The sequence below is a fragment of the Scyliorhinus canicula genome, chromosome 13 (genome assembly GCF_902713615.1).
Source record: "Scyliorhinus canicula chromosome 13, sScyCan1.1, whole genome shotgun sequence".
Taxonomy (NCBI): Eukaryota; Metazoa; Chordata; class Chondrichthyes; order Carcharhiniformes; family Scyliorhinidae; genus Scyliorhinus; species Scyliorhinus canicula.
This window is the reverse complement of record NC_052158.1, coordinates 149,027,851-149,045,480: the sequence shown is the minus strand read 5'-3', so window position 1 is coordinate 149,045,480 and position 17,630 is coordinate 149,027,851. Positions and strand designations below refer to the sequence as shown.

Below are 17,630 nucleotides of genomic sequence, written 5' to 3'. Positions count from 1 at the left end.
GACCAGTACCAAACAGCACTCACCCGAGGCAAAGGGATTGAATCCCAACGCCTCAGCTACCTCGGGAATCTGTGCATTACAGTAAGGCTTACCGTCTCGCTCTAATATGCAGATTTGCCAAAAACTGACCCCACCAATTGTGGCCGGGGCTCCCCTTGCAACGTTTCGCAAAATTGCGCTAAATCTCGTGAGGCGTTGCGAGCCGGGTAGTTCCAGGGAACGGGGTCTCCCGGCTTTCACCGGCCATGCTGCGCCGCGGCGAGATGCTTTTCCGGCGCAGGGTGGCCGGGAGATCACCCCCAGAGAGGGAGAGAAATAGGAGAGAGAGAGAAAGAGAGAGAGAGGGGCGAAAGAAATAGTGAATGAGAGGGCGGGAGAGTGGGAAAGAGAAAGAGAGAGGGGAGAGAGAGAAATAGGTAGTAAGATGGAGAGAGAAAGTGAGGGAGAAATAAGAGAGAAAGAGAAAGCGGGGGGGAGAGAGAGAAAGACAAGGGGAGAAAAAGAGAAAGAGCGAGAACAAGAGAGAATGAGGGAACATTGAATTGGAACATTCACTCTGACGCTTCTTTCATCAGCCTTCAAAATACAAGTGATGGCTGAAGAATAATCTGTAAGATTGTTGTGTGAAATGAGAGAGAGACAGAAAGAAGAATAGGTTCCTGAGCAAATCGAAGTGCAGTATTGATGAGAAGAATAAAGACGTTTCCTGCAAGGGGTTTTGCAGGCAAGACAGCAGCATTGCCAAATAATTGATCATGTGGAAGCCTGGTTTATCATTGTTGACATATCTATATTTCCACTATATATTTTACTCTTCAGTAATCCATCTGATAAAACGCATGCTGTCAACATTCATCAAATATAATCTGCCAGGTCTCCTGACCCTGGATTGACGACAGGCAAGAAGCAATGGCTCAAAGGATCATCAGGCAGCTCCCTCCTTGCGTGTAATTCTCATCCCTGCCACCAAGTGGCAGCAGCCTTTCAGCATTTGTAAGGGTGGGCACTGTAAACGTTCACAGTTGCAGGCGGTCGGCCATTGCTTTGCACAAACAGCAATTGATAGAAGAACTGATTGTCACGTGTGTTTGTCAGATCACGTGCAATTCATGTTGCAAGTCATCTCTCTGAAAAGATTGGTGCTTTCATCGAGTAGAGTAGTACGAAGCGCAGGAGGAGGCCATTCGTCCCATCATGCTTGTACTGGCTCTTTGAAAGAGCCGCCCCAATTATTCCCACTCCCTCGCTCCACAGCCCTAATATCCCGTGGAGAGTTACCATCCAACGTGTTTCCATCATCCTTTCAAGCAGCGCATTCCTAGATCATAACTTGCTGCCTGAAGCAAGTTTTGCCCCTCGTGTCTCTGGCTCTCAGACATAAGAATGCCAAATTTCAAAGGGTGCAACGATTAATGCAGTGTCAGAAAAGGTGCCAATTCATTGGCAAGTTACTTCTGATTGGTTGAGATATTGCCATGGAGATATTGCTTCCCCACATGCTTTTGTTTAATTCAAAAAAGGTGCAATGCCCGGGCACATTCCTTTTTTGTCTGCAGAGGACAGGTCTCCGCTGAATTAATGTATTGTGGCGTCAACTGAAGCTATCTTGCATTCAACCATTACCCATCGTGGCCAATTAATTCAATAACACTAAAACAAAACAGCGCGGCTGAGGGGGTCATTGCCAGAGGCCTGCCCAGCGATTCTCCGCTCCCAGCTGGCCAAGTTCCCGACGGCGTACTTCTAACCACCTATCGCCGTTTGGGAACCCGTGCCCGGGCCGGGGGGGGGGGGGGGGGGGGGGGGGGGGGTGGAGGAGGAGGAGAGAGAGAAGAGATCGGGCACCTAGGTGGGGGGTGGCCTTATGGGCAGCCGGAGGACAAATCGGGCTGGATGGATATTCAGGTGCGCGGCCGATCGGGGGGGGGCTACATTTTGGAGCTGCCTCCGTGGTCTGAGTTCGCCATGGCGCTCGCCGCAGCCGCTGGAGGCTTCCGCCGTCCGCAAACCCCAGACCGGAAGTATGGGGGGGCCGTATCCGCAGCCGAAGCTGCGTGAATCACACTGGGTTCCTGCTAGCCCCCTGCAGGTGAGTGAATCAGCTATTCTTTTTTACTGTAAACTCGGGAGTGAAACGCCAGCATTTGTACGCCGGCGTTGGGACATAGTCCCATTTTGGGAAAATCCAGTCCATTATCTGTAATGGGAAGGGATATAGCTTTATTTAGCTTTATTTTTCACTTTTTCATGTGATACGAGTGTCACTGGCAAGGCCGGCATTTGTTGCCCATCCTCAACTGCCCTTGAACTGTGCGTCTCGCTTGGCCATTTCAGTGGGCAGCTGAGAGTCAACCACATCGGTGTGGTCATGGAATTACATGTAGGCCAGACCGAATAACGACGGCAGATTTCCTTCATGAATCGGATGGGTTTTTCAATGGTCCTTGATTCAAGTGGGTCAAGTCCCACTTCAGAACCTGATGGCCACAGAAGGCGTATTTATAATATGTTGGTTATTACGTTGCAAATCCATCCAACCTGCCTGATGGCAAGCAGTAGCAGTGGGAAGGTTTTGCCAAGCATAATAATTTATTTTGTTATTCATTCTTGGGATGTGGGCATCACTGGCTACGCCGCCAGATGGTGCTTGGTACCTCGAATGGGAGAAGGACTTGATGGTCACTTCATGGTAAGCTTTTCATTTTCTTTTAATGAATTGAATTTAAATTGTTATGGTGGGATTTGAACCCCAGAGCAATAGCCTGGACCTCTAGTCCGATGACATTGGCACTATGCCATCAGGGCGGCACGGTGGCGTAGTGGTTAACACTGCTGACTCACGCCGCTGAGGACCCGGGTTCGAATCCCGGCCCCGGGTCACTGTCTGTGTGGGGTCTGCACATTCTCCCCGTGTCTGCGTGGATCTCACTCCCACAATCCAAAGATGTGCAGGGTAGGTGGATTGGCCACGCTAAATTGCCCCTTAATTGGAAAAATTAAAAATATATAGCCATGATCCTACCAAGTATAGATGTAGAGTGGCAATAGGGCTGTGTACCTGCACGCCCAGCAAGGCACTGTTAGATAGTGATCGGGAGTAGACCGGCACAGTGGCTAGCACTGCTGCCTCACAGCTTCAGGAACCCGGGTTCGATTCCGGCCTTGGGTGACTGTCTGTGTGGCATTTGCAAGTTCTCCCTGTGTCTGTGTGGGTTTCCTCCGTGTGCTCCAGCTTCCTCCCACAGGATGATGGGCAGGCGAGGTGGATTGGCCGTGCTAAATTGCCCTTTCGTGTCCAACGGTTAGTTGAGGTTACGGGGATAGGGCAGGGAGTTGGCCTCGGTAGGGTGTTCTGTCTGAGGGCTGGTGCAGACTCGATGGGCTGAATGGCCTCCTTTTGCACTGTAGGGATTCTATGATTCCAGAAGACTTGACCAACTTTCCCCTCCCTTTAACTAGGGAGCACAGAATCCAATTCTCAGGCCCCGGCTGCGAGCAGGGTCTAGAGGTCAGGACTGGTACATAAAGTTCAGTTGCTCAATAGATCCATCTGCCTTTCACCTTTTCTCATCTCCTTGATGGAAGCTTTAGAAAGAATCATTCACTGTCCGGAGAAGGATGAATTGCAATCTTGGTTTCAATCAAAAGCCTAGATTCTGTTGTTTGATGTGGTAGAATCATAAACACAACCAGGCCCAATTTTCAGCTGGGACCAAACCTATTAGGACGACCACAATTGAGTATCTGTCAGAACCTTGGGAGGAGAGAGTTTGTACATGGGTTCCATATGATTAACGCACAATTCTTTAGTAAAGATGGTTCCCCTTTGAGATGATTTTATCCTCATATATAGATGGAACATCCAGAAGAGCCTCACTCATGCACCTACACTGTTGATCTGTTTGAGAGGTACCTGCTCAGATATGTTTACACACCGCAGTTCGCTTCTGGCCATGATGGATCCCCTATGAGCCAGCATGCCTTTGTGACCGCAGACACCAAGCTGAGGATGCTGTGTTTAAACATCTGCTGAAGAATCCAGGCAATTTGGGGAGCTCAATGCACATTTTAACATGCACATTCAATCATTCTTTAACAGAACACCAGGGAAGCAAAGAATTGTGCAGAAGACAAGGAACAATTGGATTCCTTTCAATATTCACTAATAATGTACATGCTGGATGAAGATAAAGGGCGAGGTTACTAGAATAACATGGCTTCATTATTCAATATGATCGGGCTGATCTTCTATCTCAATTCCACCATCCCGTGCTATCCCCATAGACCTTAATTACTTTGGTATCACAAAATCAATTGATCTCTGCCTTGAATATCTTCTATGACTAAGCATCCGCAGGGCTCTGGGTATTGAATTCCAAACATCGATAACCCTTTGAGTGGGGAAATGTCTCTTCCGCTCAGTAGTAAATGTGTTACATCTTATTCTGAGAGCAGTTCCGGATTCCTCAACCGGGGAAACGAACTCCCAGCATTTACCCAATCAGGATTTTAAAGATTTTTTTCTATTTCAATCAGACCAACTCTCGATCTTTGACATTCGATATTCTAGGGAACATGGTCCAGCCAACCCAATCTCTGCTCATAGTTTGCAACTTTTTAAATGGATTGGCTAGAAGGCAATTTGGACTTTGTGCGAGAGTGTAAAATGAGCGAATAGAAATAGCCACCTGCCAGTTCCTCTCCTTTCTCTACCTTTTCGTACAATATCTGGATCAATCCAGCTAAAATTTGGGAATAGACTTGGGCTGAATAAGGTTGAACATCTCCTGGTTCATTTCTTGGACGGTCTAAAACAGTCGAGGAAAACGCCATCGAAACAGTAGGGTTTCCAGGCAGAACTTAAGAGCAATACACAATGAAAAGGGGCAAGCTGGAGGACGGTGGCCGCAGAAGCATCAGAACTTACAAGGTCGTTACTTCCTAGACTTGGCTGTCAGGTCTGGTCAAAGCAATTGACTGGGAATCTCCGTTGCGAATCTGCCACGATACCGCTGCTAGCGAGGACGGAGAATTTGGCGCCCAGCCAAATCTCCCAGTCAATGCAGCGGAACAGGAGATTCCCGTTGCCGTGAACGGACGGAGAATCCCGCCCAATATCTTGCACTTCCAACACCATTGTAGGAGCACCCTTGGATTGTAGTGGTTCAAGGCGAAGGCCCATGATTAGAAATGAAAAATAACTGTTAGCCTTGCTGGTGACGTTCTTACAGTGAGAACCAGCTTAGAAAAATACTTGCAACCTCAGTTCCCTGAGTACGGTCCATTGCATGTCCTCTCTGCTCAATTCCACTTAATGGCAGATCCTTCACCCATTAGGACCTTAGAATTCTTTTTCTAAATAGTCCTTCCTTTGCTCCATCGCTCCTTTCATGACAGCCTTTTCTTGATCTTCATTCCTACCTATTTTTGTCAAGCATGTTGGCATCTTTTGCTGCATTGGCAGCCTTGCCTTCAGCTCACTTGGTCTTAAACTCTGGAATTCCCTCCTGAAACCTCTCCATCTCTCCGCCTGCCTTTAAGGCATTCCTTAAAAGCTACCTCTTTTGGTCACCTGCCATAGCTTCTTGTGTGACTTGGCGCTAAATTTTGTTTGATAAGTGAAGTGTCTTGGGGATGTTTTCCTGTGTTGGAGGTGCGTCATAAATACGAGTTCCTGCTGCAGTGAAATTGCTACGTGACTCGTAGTTGATGTTGTTACATTTGTGTTGACTGTACATAAAATCCATTTTTAATAAAGCTAGAGAAAGAGATGTAATTTATATTCGCAATGTGTGTGCCACTGCCTAATTTATTGTGTTGATAGTTAAGTGCAGTCAGGGGAAGAACGATGCTCTTCGCATCTTTAATTTGATGATTAAATTAGCACAAAGGTTTGTGTTTATCATGGGGCTCAACACAGCTGTGTTTAGTTTAGCGCAGGACAAAAATGAGTAGCGGAATGAATCACGATGTCTTAACTATACGTAGAAGCAGGATTTCCCCATGTAACAAGTCTGGTTGGTTCGTGCCTTGGGCCATATTCGGTGGCCATGTGACGCCGTACCAAATCCCATTCACCCATCGCTGGTTCCCAGTCCGGCCGCACCTCGATTTTAAAATTCCCATCCTTGTTTTCAAATCCCTCCATGGCATTTCCATTCCCTAATCAAACAACATTCTCCAGCCCTACAACCATCAGAGACATCTGTGCCCTTTCAATTCTCGCTCCTTGAGCATTCAAGGAGGGCGGCACGGTGGTTAGTACTACTGCCTCACAGCAACATGGACCCGGGTTCAATTCCAGCCTTGGGCGACGGTCTGTCTGGAGTTTGCACGTTCTCCCCATGTCCGCGTGGGTTTCCTCCGGGTGCTCCGGTTTCCTCCCACAGGCCAAAGTTGTGCAAGTTAGGTGGATTGGCTATGCTAAACTGCCCCTCTATGCCCAAAGATGTGTAAGTTAGGTGGACTGGCCATGCTAAATTGCCCCCCGGGGGTTCAAAGGTTAGGTGGGGTTACAAGAATAGGGCCCGGGGGCTGGGCCTAGGTAGGGTGCTCTTTTCGATGGTCGGTGCAGACTTGATGGGTCGAATTGCCTCCTTCTGCACTGAAGTGATTCCATGATTCCCATTTTTTGCTGCTACATTACAGCACTGGTGCTGCTTAGGCTCTAAGTTTGGAATTTCCTACCTAAAGCTTTCCACCTCGCTACCTACCCCTTCCTTTAAAACTCTGTAGAACCTCCCTCCTCCTAAACAGATATTTCTTCATCTGGCTTAGTATCAAATTTTGTTTGAGAATTGCTTCTGAAAAGCCCCTTGGGCTTATCTTTCCCATTACGTTATAGATGCAAATGATTCAATCGTTTACCATACTGTCTATGGATTCTCCCCTTGGCCAGTAGCATTAATGTCACAGCGTGGCCTCTACAGGAAGGGCAATGCTCTGACTTTCCATGTGTCTCTTTCATCATGCTTACCTTCATTTGCTTTCCATTTCCTTCATGGCGTTTGACAAAACGTTTACCAACACTCGTTTTATTGCTGACCTATTCTGCTCCAACCTCTCCATCTGCCCCCCACACTCCCGCAATGATATAACCCATCACATTTCCATCCCTCCTCAGCTCTGTAGAAGAGTTATATGGACCTGAAACGCTAACTCTGTTTCTTTCTCCACAGAATCTGCCAGACGGGTTTTTCCAAGGTTTTCTGTTTGTGTTTCAGATTTCCAGCATCCACAGTATTTTATAGAACATAGAATACACGGAGCAGAAGGAGGCCATTCGGTCCATTGAGTTTGCACCAGCCCTTTGAAAGAGCACCCCACTTAAGACCACAGCTCCATCCTATCTCCGTAACCCCACCTAACCTTCTTAGACCCTAAGGGCAATTTAGCATGGCCAATCCACCTACCCTGCATACCTTTGGACTGTGGGTGGAAACTAGAGCACCGGAGGAAATCCACGCAGGCACGGGGAAATCATGCAGACTCCGCACAGACAGTCATCCAAGCCAGAATCGAACCTGGGACCCTGGCGCTGTGAAGCAACCGTGATAACCACTGTACTACCATTTTTATTGTCACAAGTAGGCTTACATTAACACTGCAATTTTGATACTATTACCTGTGGCACAGGTGGAGCATCTTTACAACTGGTTTTTGTCTCCTCGTGCGGATGAATGTCCAGAAGAAAAAAATAAATCAGTTTGAGTAACCGGATATTATTAAATGGCACACTGTTCAGGCACTTGTAGTGGTTGAGTCCCGTTCTGTATCAGTTCTAGCTCAAAGCACAAGAGGCGGGATTCTCTCAGCCCACGCTGCGTCGGGTGCGAATTGCGCGATATTGCCCGACGCCGGTCCGCCGATTCTGCGGAGAGCGGAGAATCGGCGCCATCGGTGCCGGTCGAGAGCCACGTAGAGTGATTATCCACCCGGGAAGGGCCGAACGGCCGCAAAGAAAATCTGAGTCCTGCTGGTACCATCTACATGTGGTCTTACCCGGCTGCACCTCAGCGTGCATCTTTCCAGGGGTCCGGCCCCGGGGGGGTGGGGGTTGGGGGGGCATCTCCGCAGTGGCCTGGCCCGCGATCGGGGCCTACCGATCGGTGGGCTGGCGGCCTCCTTTGCTCCGCGCCGGCCCCTGTAGCCCTGCCGCATAATGCTTCGGGGCCGGCGCACGGAAGGAAGCCACCGCGCATGTGCGCAATTGTGGCGGTCGCAGCACGCATACGCAGACCCGTGGCGCACATTTGACGCCGGTATCGGCAGCTGGTGCAGCATGGGTCGCTCCAGTGCCATGCTGGGCTACTGATGGGCTCGGAATCGCTGCTCCTGGGGGCCTGTTGACGCCGCCGTGAAAGGCGACGATGTTTACAACGGCCTCAACACTTAGCCTCAGGATCAGAGAACCCCACCCAAGGAGTTAACCATCGCCAACATCCCATGATTCTGATTAGCAACATGCTCCCAAAATCTACCGAGGTAAATTCCCATCCCCGCCCGCCACGGGAATTGTCACAGACGGGGCGGGCGAATTCATGGACTGTTTGAAAGTCCGTTGACCTCAGGCGGGAATTTCCGCGACCGGAAAATCCTGCCCAATCTGTCAGGCACAAACTGGCAACTGAAGATGGATGAAAACCTGACGTGCTGAACTCCACAAATGAATCTATGTCGTAACAGCCAAACCGCCCACTTTGAACCACAGGCCTGGTTGGAGATCCGAAAACCCGGAAAACTCAAATTCCGGCACGGCCTGGATCCCGAGGGCTGCTGGATTGGGGGAACCTTTTCAGGAAACAAAATGGCGTGGCCACAAAGGAGAACATTTGCTGTTACCCAGAGACAATGAACTGAATGACTTTGTGAGGAATGTAGTGACATTTCTTTTATGCTATAAGTAGCCAGGGAAGATCATTGAAGCAGGGAATATAAAGAGTTTATTTAATAATAGTAATAATTATTGCTTATTGTCACAAGTAGGCTTCAGTGAAGTTACTGTGAAAAGCCCCAAGTCGCCACATTCCGGCGCCTGTTCGGGGAGGCCGGTACAGGAATTGAACCTGCGCTGCTGCCTTGTTCTGCATTACAAGCAGCTGTTTAGCCCACTGTGCTAAACCAGCCTCTTATGTGTCAGCCTAGGCTCAGTGGAATGTGCTTTGACCCTCGATCAGGTGGTTCATAGAACTTGCAGTGAAGAAGGAGGCAGGGGTTGGGCACCGAAGCAATAGGTCAGAAAGTTAAAGCATTGAGGGAGAACTAGGGAATAGGGCCAGTATGCCTCTGAGGCAGAGCAGACAGGGAGATGTTGCTGAACACAGCGGGTCTGGTGGCCTGAAGTGCATATGTTTTAATGCAAGAAGTATTACGGGTAAGGCAGATGAATTTAGAGCTTGGATTAGCACTTGGAACTATGATGTTGTTGCCATTACAGAGACCTGGTTGAGGGAAGGACAGGATTGGCAGCTGAACATTCCAGGATTTAGATGTTTCAGGCGGAATAGAGGGGGATGTAAAAGGGGTGGTGGAGTTGCGCTACTGGTTAGGGAGAATATCACAGCTGTACTATGGGAGGACACCTCAGAGGGCAGTGAGGCTATATGGGTAGAGATCAGGAATAACAAGGGTGCAGTCACAATGTTGGGGGTTTACTACAGGCCTCCCAACAGCCAGTGGGAGATGGAGGAGCAAATGGGTAGACAGATTTTGGAAAAGAGTAAAAACAACAGGGTCGTTGTGATGGGAGACTTCAACTTCCCCAATATTGACTGGGACTCACTTAGTGCTAGGGGCTTAGACGGGGCAGAGTTTGGAAGGAGCATCCAGGAGGGCTTCTTAAAACAATATGTAGACAGTCCAACTAGGGAAGCGGCTGTACTGGACCTGGTATTGGGGAATGAGCCCGGCCGGTGGTAGAAGTTTCAGTAGGGGAGCATTTCGGGAACAGTGACCACAATTCAGTAAGTTTTAAAGTGCTGGTGGACAAGGGTAAGAGTGGTCCTAGGGTGAATGTGCTAAATTGGGGGAAGGCTATTTCTAACAATATTAGGCAGGAACTGAAGAACCTAGATTGGGGGCGGATGTTTGAGGGTAAATCAACATCTGACATGTGGGAGGCTTTCAAGTGTCAGTTGAAAGGAATTCAGGACCGGCATGTTCCTGTGAGGAAGAAGGATAAATACGGTAAATTTCAGGAACCTTGGATAACGAGATATATTGTAGGCCTCATCAAAAAGAAAAAGGAGGCAGTTGTCAGGGCTAGAAGGTTGGGAACAGATGAAGCCTGTGTGGAATATAAGGAAAGTAGGAAGGAACTTAATCAAGGATCAGGAGAGCTAGAAGGGGGTCACGAAAAGTCATTGGCAAATAGGGTTAAGGAAAATCCCAAGGCTTTTTACACGTACATAAAAAGCAAGAGGGTAGCCAGGGAAAGGGTTGGCCCACTGAAGGATAGGCAAGGGAATCTATGTGTGGAGCCAGAGGAAATGGGTGAGGTACTAAATGAATGCTTTGCATCAGTATTCACCAAAGAGAAGGAATTGGTGGAAGTTGAGTCTGGAGAAGGGTGTGTAGGTAGCCTGGGTCACATTGAGATCCAAAAAGACGAGGTGTTGGGCATCTTGAAAAATATTACGGTAGATAAGTCCCCAAGGCCTGATGGGATCTACCCCAGAATACTGAAGGAGGCTAGAGAGGAAATTGCTGAGGCCTTGACAAAAATCTTTGGATCCTCACTGTCTTCAGGTGATGTCCCGGAGGACTGGAGAATAGCCAATGTTGTTCCTTTGTTTAAGAAGGGTAGCAAGGATAATCCAGGGAACTGCAGGCCGGTGAGCATTACGTCAGTGGTAGGGAAATTACTGGAGAGAATTCGGGACAGGATCTACTCCCATTTGGAAGCAAATGGACGTATTAGTGAGAGGCAGCATGGTTTTGTAAAGGGGAGGTCATGTCTCACTAACTTGACAGAGTTTTTCGAAGAGGTTACAAAGATGATTGATGCAGGGAGGGCAGTGGATGTTGTCTATATGGACTTCAGTAAGGCCTTTGACAAGGTCCTCATGGTAGACTGGTACAAAAGGTGAAGTCACACAGGGTCAGGGGTAAGCTGGCAAGGTGGATACAGAACTGGCTAGGCCATAGAAGGCAGAGAGTAGCAATGGAAGGGTGTTTTTCTAATTGGAGGGCTGTGACTAGTGGTGTTCCGCAGGGATCACTGCTGGGATCTTTGCTGTTCGTAGTTTATACAAATGATTTGGAGTAAAATGTAACTGGTCTTATTAGTAAGTTTGCAGATGACCACAAAGGTTGGTGGAATTGTGGATAGCGATGAGGACTGTCAGAGGATACAGCTGGATTTAGATCGTTTGGAGATTTGGGCGGAGAGATGGTAGATGGAGTTTAATCCGGACAAATGTGAGGTAATGCATTTTGGAAGGTCTAATGCAGGTAGGGAATATACAGTGAATGGTAGAACCCTCAATAGTATTGACAATCAGAGAGATCTAGGCGTACAGGTCCACAGGTCACTGAAAGGGGCAATACAGGTGGAGAAGGTAGTCAAGAAGGCATACGGCATGCTTGCCTTCGTTGGCCGGGGTCATTGAGTATAAGAATTGGCAAGTCATGTTGCAGCTGTATAGAACCTTAGTTAGGCCACACTTGGAGTATAGTGTTCAATTCTGGTCGCCACACTACCAGAAGAATGTGGAGGCTTTAGAGAGGGTGCAGAAGAGATTTACCAGGATGTTCCCTGGTATGGAGGGCATTAGCTATGAGGAACGGTTGAATAAACTTGGTTTGTTCTCACTGGAACGACGGAGGTTGAGGGGGCGACCTGATAGAGGTCGACAAATTTATGAGGGGCTAGTCAGAGGCTTTTCCCCAGGGTAGAGGGGTCAATTACTAGGGGGCATAAGTTTAAGGTACGAGTGGCAAGGTTTAGAGTAGATATACGAGGCAAGTATTTTACACAGAGGGTAGTGGAACTCGCTGCCGGAGGAGGTGGTGGAAGCAGGGACGATAGTGACATTTAAGGGGCATCTTGACAAATACATGAATAGGATGGGAATAGAGGGATACAGACCCAGGAAGTGTAGAAGATTGTAGTTTAGTTGGGCAGCATGGTCGCCATGGGCTTGGAGGGCCTGTTCCTGTGCTGTACTTTTCTTTGTTCTTTGTTATTTGGCCCATCGAGCCTGCACCGGCCCTTGGAAAGAGCATGCTACTTAAGCCCAGGCCTCCACCCTATCCCTGTAACCCAGTAACCATACCTAACCTTTTGGACACTGAGGAGCAAATTAGCATGGCCAATCCACCCAACCTGCACATCTTTGGACTGTGGGAGGAAACCGGAGCACCCGGAGGAAACCCACGCAGACAAGGGGAGAACGTGCAGACTCCGCATAGACGGTGACCCAAGACGGGAATCAAGCCCGGGACCCTGGAGCTGTGAAGCAACTGTGCTACCATGCCTGCCCTTGGTTGTCGGGTAAAATTCCACTCCCGGGACCCGAGCATGCACACCTGTTAGACTGACAATTCAGTGCATGTCTGAGGGAGTGATGCTCCGTCGACGGTACCTTCTCCTCGATGAAACATTAATCTGAGGCCCTGGCTGTCTACACGGGTGCACAGAAACGATTCCGTGACAATCTGTCAGAAAGAGTAGAGAAGCTCTCCCTGTGCTCTAACCAACATTTATCCCTCAGCTTCACTGCTGAAGCAGGTTACGTGGTCACTTAGCCCATTGATGTTTGTGGGGGCTTGATGTGCACAGATTGCTTGACACAGTTTTTGTTCAGAGCAGTTACATTTCAAAGACCCTCCACTTTGCTGTGAAGTAGATTGCGAGGATGTGAGGAGTGTTATAAAACAGTAACTCCCTTTCATATTTGAACATAGGGAATAGCTGCAGGAGGGGACCCTAGGTCCCCCTTGAAACTGCCCCCACCATCGTTGACCTTTCGTACTTTCCCGCCCAGTCCTCTTGATTCCTTCACCGTTCAGAAATCTATTGATCTCTGCCATGAATACACTCAACAATCAGGCAGCAGCACATCTCCGAAGAGAGAGGCTGTGTTCTGCATAACGAGTAGGCAGGTAGCGGAATTTTGAGGTCGAGCAACATTCAGCCAGCTTTCATAGAATTTATTTCCAGTGCAGAAGGAAGCCATTCGGCCCATCGGGTCTGCACAGGCCCCTGGAAAGAGCACCCTACTTAAACCCACGCCTCCACCCTATCCCCGTAATCCAAGCTAACGTTTTTGGGTACTGAGGGCAAGGGGCTGGTTTAGCTCACTGAGCTAAATCGCTGGCTTTTAAAGCAGACCAAGCAGGCCAGCAGCACGGTTCGATTCCCGTACCAGCAGACACGCGGAGAAAGTGCAAACTCCGCAGACAGTCACCCGAGGCTGGAATTGTACCCGGCTCCCTGGCGCTGTGAGGGCAGCAGCACTGTGTCCACCATGCAAAATCAATCAACTTGTCTGATTGCGCTCATAGTGTCACAGGTACTGATCGTTAGGTCTTACAGAAAGCGGAAGAGGGCTGTGACCTGCCCTCAGGCAGCATCAGTTCAATAGATTAGATTCACATTCATCTGTCACTGTGACCATATGAGTTCACACTGCAGAGCGCTAGAATCAAAGGATTTTACTGCACAGAAGGAGAATATTTCGCCCATCCTGCCTGTTCTGGCTCTGTGAAAGGGCTGTCCAATTAGCCCAGCTAATATTCTCTTTTCCTGTAAAAGTCTTTGATCTGTCTCAGCTACTTATCTAGTTGCCGTTTGAAAATTGCTCTTCATAGAATCATAGAGTTTACAATGCGGAAGGAGGCCATTTAGCCCATCGAGTCAGCACTGGCACCTGGAAAGAGCACCCTACTAGGCCCATGCCTCTACCCTATCCCCGTAACCCAATAGCCCCACCTGACCTTTTTGGACACTAGGGGGAAATTTACCGCGGCGGACAAGCAAAAGTTCCATTGACCTCGGGTGGGAGGTCTTTGGACATCTTTGGACTTTGGGAGGAAACCGGAGAGCTGTGAGACAGCAGTGCTAACCACTGTTCAATCTGCTTCCACCAACTTTTCGAGCAGTACATTTCAAATGTTAACAACTCCCCCGTTAAAAAAAAACTCCTCCTCTACCCCGCTTCAGTCACACAAATCCTCAAGGTTGTGAGTTAATACCGATTTGACAGTTCCCCGGTACAATATACTGCTCTTTCAGCTGTTGTCAGGAAATTAAAGCTATTTAAGTCTTGTGGTGCAGCATGGTGGTGCAGTGGTTAGCACTGCTGCCTCACAGCGCCGAGGTCCCAAGTTCGATCTCGGCTCTGGTCACTGTCCGTATGGAGTTTGCACATTCTCCCCGTGTTTGCGTGAGTTTCACCCCCACAACCCAAAGATGTGCAGAGTAGGTGGATTGGCCACGCTAAATTGCCCCTTAATTGGAAAAATTGAATTGGGTACTCTAAATTTATTTTTTTTAAAGTCTTGTGGTCTTGCGCTGTGGTCATACTGAGAATCATTACTTGGTGGCCATTAGATTGGAGGGAACCTCCACAATTCAAAAACTTAAAAGCTGCTAATTACTTGAAATGTTGAAAAGAAGATTTATATAGCATCTTTCAAGACCTTGGGTTACCACAAAGCACTGGACAGCCTATAAAGTACGTTTGAATTGTAGTCATTGTATGAAATGTAGCAATCAATTTGGGGAGTGTGATGTTCTCTGTTGTGTTTATCAGAATGTCTTAAGAATGTAGTGTTAACTGGAAACATCCAAGTTAAGTAAATGAATAAAGCTGATTTATTTACATCACTTAAATAAGATTTGAACAAGTCACAAGGTATAAGTTATAAATTAGACTATACGAGTACTCTAACTACAGAACTCTACACTATGTAACTAATCTATCTCACACCTAAACACCTTCTCCCAGAATCCCTGGAGTCACATGATAATTAGATGACTGCTCCTTATCGCCATCTGGTAGTGAGAAGTATTAACATCAAATTGTTAACCCTTTATATTCCATACAATATACATATTGTTCACAGGGAGGTGGTGGCGACGCCATGGTAGTTTCACCAGACTAGGGATGGGGGTTTCCAGTCCCGCCCACTCTGGGACTAGAAATTTCCACCCGAGGTCAATGGAACTTTTGCTTGTCCGCCGAATTCTTGGTCCAACCCTCCATTACGCCCACGACGGGTGAGACCAGAAGATTTAGGCTTAATAATCCAGAGGTCCAGGCTAATGCTCTGGGGGCATGGGTTCGAATCCCACCTCATCAACTGCTGGAGTTTGAAGTTAACTAATAAAATCCGGAATTGAAAGCTCTGTAATGGTGACCGTGAAGCTATTGTCAACTGTTGTAAAACCAACCTTGCTTACTGAAGGAAATCTGCCATCCTTATCCAGCCTGGCCCGTATGTGACTCCAGACTACAGAACTATGGTTGACTCCTAACTGCCCTCTGAAATAGCCTCGCAAATCTCTCAGTTTAAGGGCAATTAGGGGTGGGTAATAAATGCTGACATTTTCAGTGATGCCAAGAAAGAAGAAGAAAAATACACCAAACCCCCCCACAAACATCAATGCGATAATGATAACTTTGGGCGGGATTCACCGCAATCGGCAAATTGGCCCGACGCCAGCGCCAAGAACGTTGCGAACCACTCCGGCGTCGGGCAAACCGGAAGTTGCGCCATCCGGGGGCTAGGCCGGCACCGGAGGGGTTGGCGCCGTCCCAACCGGCGCTGAAGGGACTGTGCGAGTTAGCGCATGCCCAGAACTGCCACTGTGGTTTAGCGATGCGCAGACCGGCAGCGTATTCTGGCGCATGCGCAGGGGGGTGTCTTCTCCGCGCCGGCCATGGCAAAGCCCTACAGGGGCCGGCGCGGAAGGAAGGAGTACCCACGGCACAGGCCCGCCCGCAGATTGGTGGGCCCCGATCGCGGGTCAGGCCACCATTCCCCCCCTCCCCCCACGGCCGGATCCCCCCCCCCCCCCCATATTCTTGATTGAGGGTACAATGTTGGCCAAATCATTGGAGGGAACTCCGCCCACTTCCTTTTTTGAAGTAGCACCATTTTGTTATTTTCCATCCAACTGATAGAGCAGACAGGGACTTGGCTTAAGAATTCATCAGAAAGTCATTGCCGCACTCTCTCAGTACCAGTACTGGAGTGTCAGTCTACAATTTTGTGCTCAAGTGAGCCATGAACTCCTAATCTTCTGACTTCAGAGAAGAAAGATAAGCACTCAGCCACAACTAACTCGCCAGGCACACAGATAACCTTGGTTCAGTATGTAATGAGGAGACACATTCTCCAAGCTGTCAAGTAACCGAGGGGTTGGAATTTTAATATTCAACAAAAATTAGGAAAACACTAATATTCTTGCGCAAATTTCCTCTCCTATTCATACAATCTCTACAGTGTAGAAGGAGGCCATTCGGCCCATCGAGGCTGCACCGGCCCTATGAAAGACCACCCTACCTAGGCTCAATCTCCCACCCTACCTCCGTAACACCACCCAATCTTTGGACGCTTAGGGGCAATTTAGTATTGCTAACCCACCTAACCTGAACTTCTTTGGATTGTGGGAGGAAACCGGAGCACCCGGAGGAAACCCACGGAGACACAGGGAGAATGTTGCCACAAAATGTTGTTAAAACAGGTGCCAGAGTGGATTTTTCCAAAACTTTAATGTGTTTGTCATCACTGGTGCGCAACATGTTCTCAAGTTCTAAGTCACTTTCTTTATTGTATTGCTGGGGACCCATGTGGGAAAGTTATGCCCATTCTTGTTTTGTTACCCCAGGGCAATCCAGTGTCACTCTTATTGACCCATAAAATAATGCTTAGCTGAAATGTGCTTGAACAGCCATAATCAATTTGTGCTGAGCATGGATCAAAGCACAGAGCTGCCTAATTGACATCATCGAACCAACCTTCCATTTTATCAATAATCCGAAAGGGGAGTTTATTTTGCTGATTCCTGGGGCATCGCAGTGTTGCTCTTATTAGTCCAGGAAAAATAGGCCAAATGGATTTTCCCAGCGCTAACTAATTGGTTCCGATGATTTCAATTTTCTGTGACCAATTGCAGTGCCCAATCACAAAACGGCCAGTGCACATTGACAGTGGTTTCACGCAGTGTAAAGCACCAAGAGTCCTTGGCGTTGACGAATGAAAAAAAAAGAGGCTCCCAGCTCACCTCCAGACGGTCAGTTCGCATCAGCTTCTGTGCTGCAGCTGCGGTGTGGACCGGGACGCCGTGATTCCCCGTTACTAGCATCGGTGCACTGGGTAGAATCTCAGCAGGTACCATGTTTGGGGAGACAGGCCCCAGGTAGGGGTTGAAGGCTGCGTTGGGATTTGCCGCTAGGCCTGGTGCGACGGAGAACATTGGCTGAAAGGCAGAAAGGGTGGAAACAAAGGTTCAATCAGCAAGTAGTCATCAAATGGTCATAATTTCTGCACAGTTAATTTGTGGACTATACCCGAACATCCACAGTAAATTGGTTTCACAGTCTGCAGCCTAGCCGTGTACATGTCCACTGGAGACAGCAAGCGAGTGAGTAGTTTACAGGTTAGGCCCCAGCTGGAGTACT

At 48.4% G+C, this 17,630-nt stretch overlaps 1 protein-coding gene across 13 annotated transcripts in view; it reads right to left on the bottom strand.

Moving 5' to 3' along the window:
* mbnl1 (muscleblind-like splicing regulator 1) overlaps window positions 1–17,630 on the bottom strand; it is a 347,533-nt gene that overhangs the window by 51,260 nt on the left and 278,643 nt on the right. For all 13 annotated transcript variants that reach the window (XM_038815110.1, XM_038815097.1, XM_038815101.1 and 10 more), the window contains exon 6: window positions 17,234–17,428. In XM_038815110.1, coding sequence (XP_038671038.1) covers window positions 17,234–17,428 — 195 coding nt within the window. The remainder of the gene's footprint in view (window positions 1–17,233; window positions 17,429–17,630) is intronic.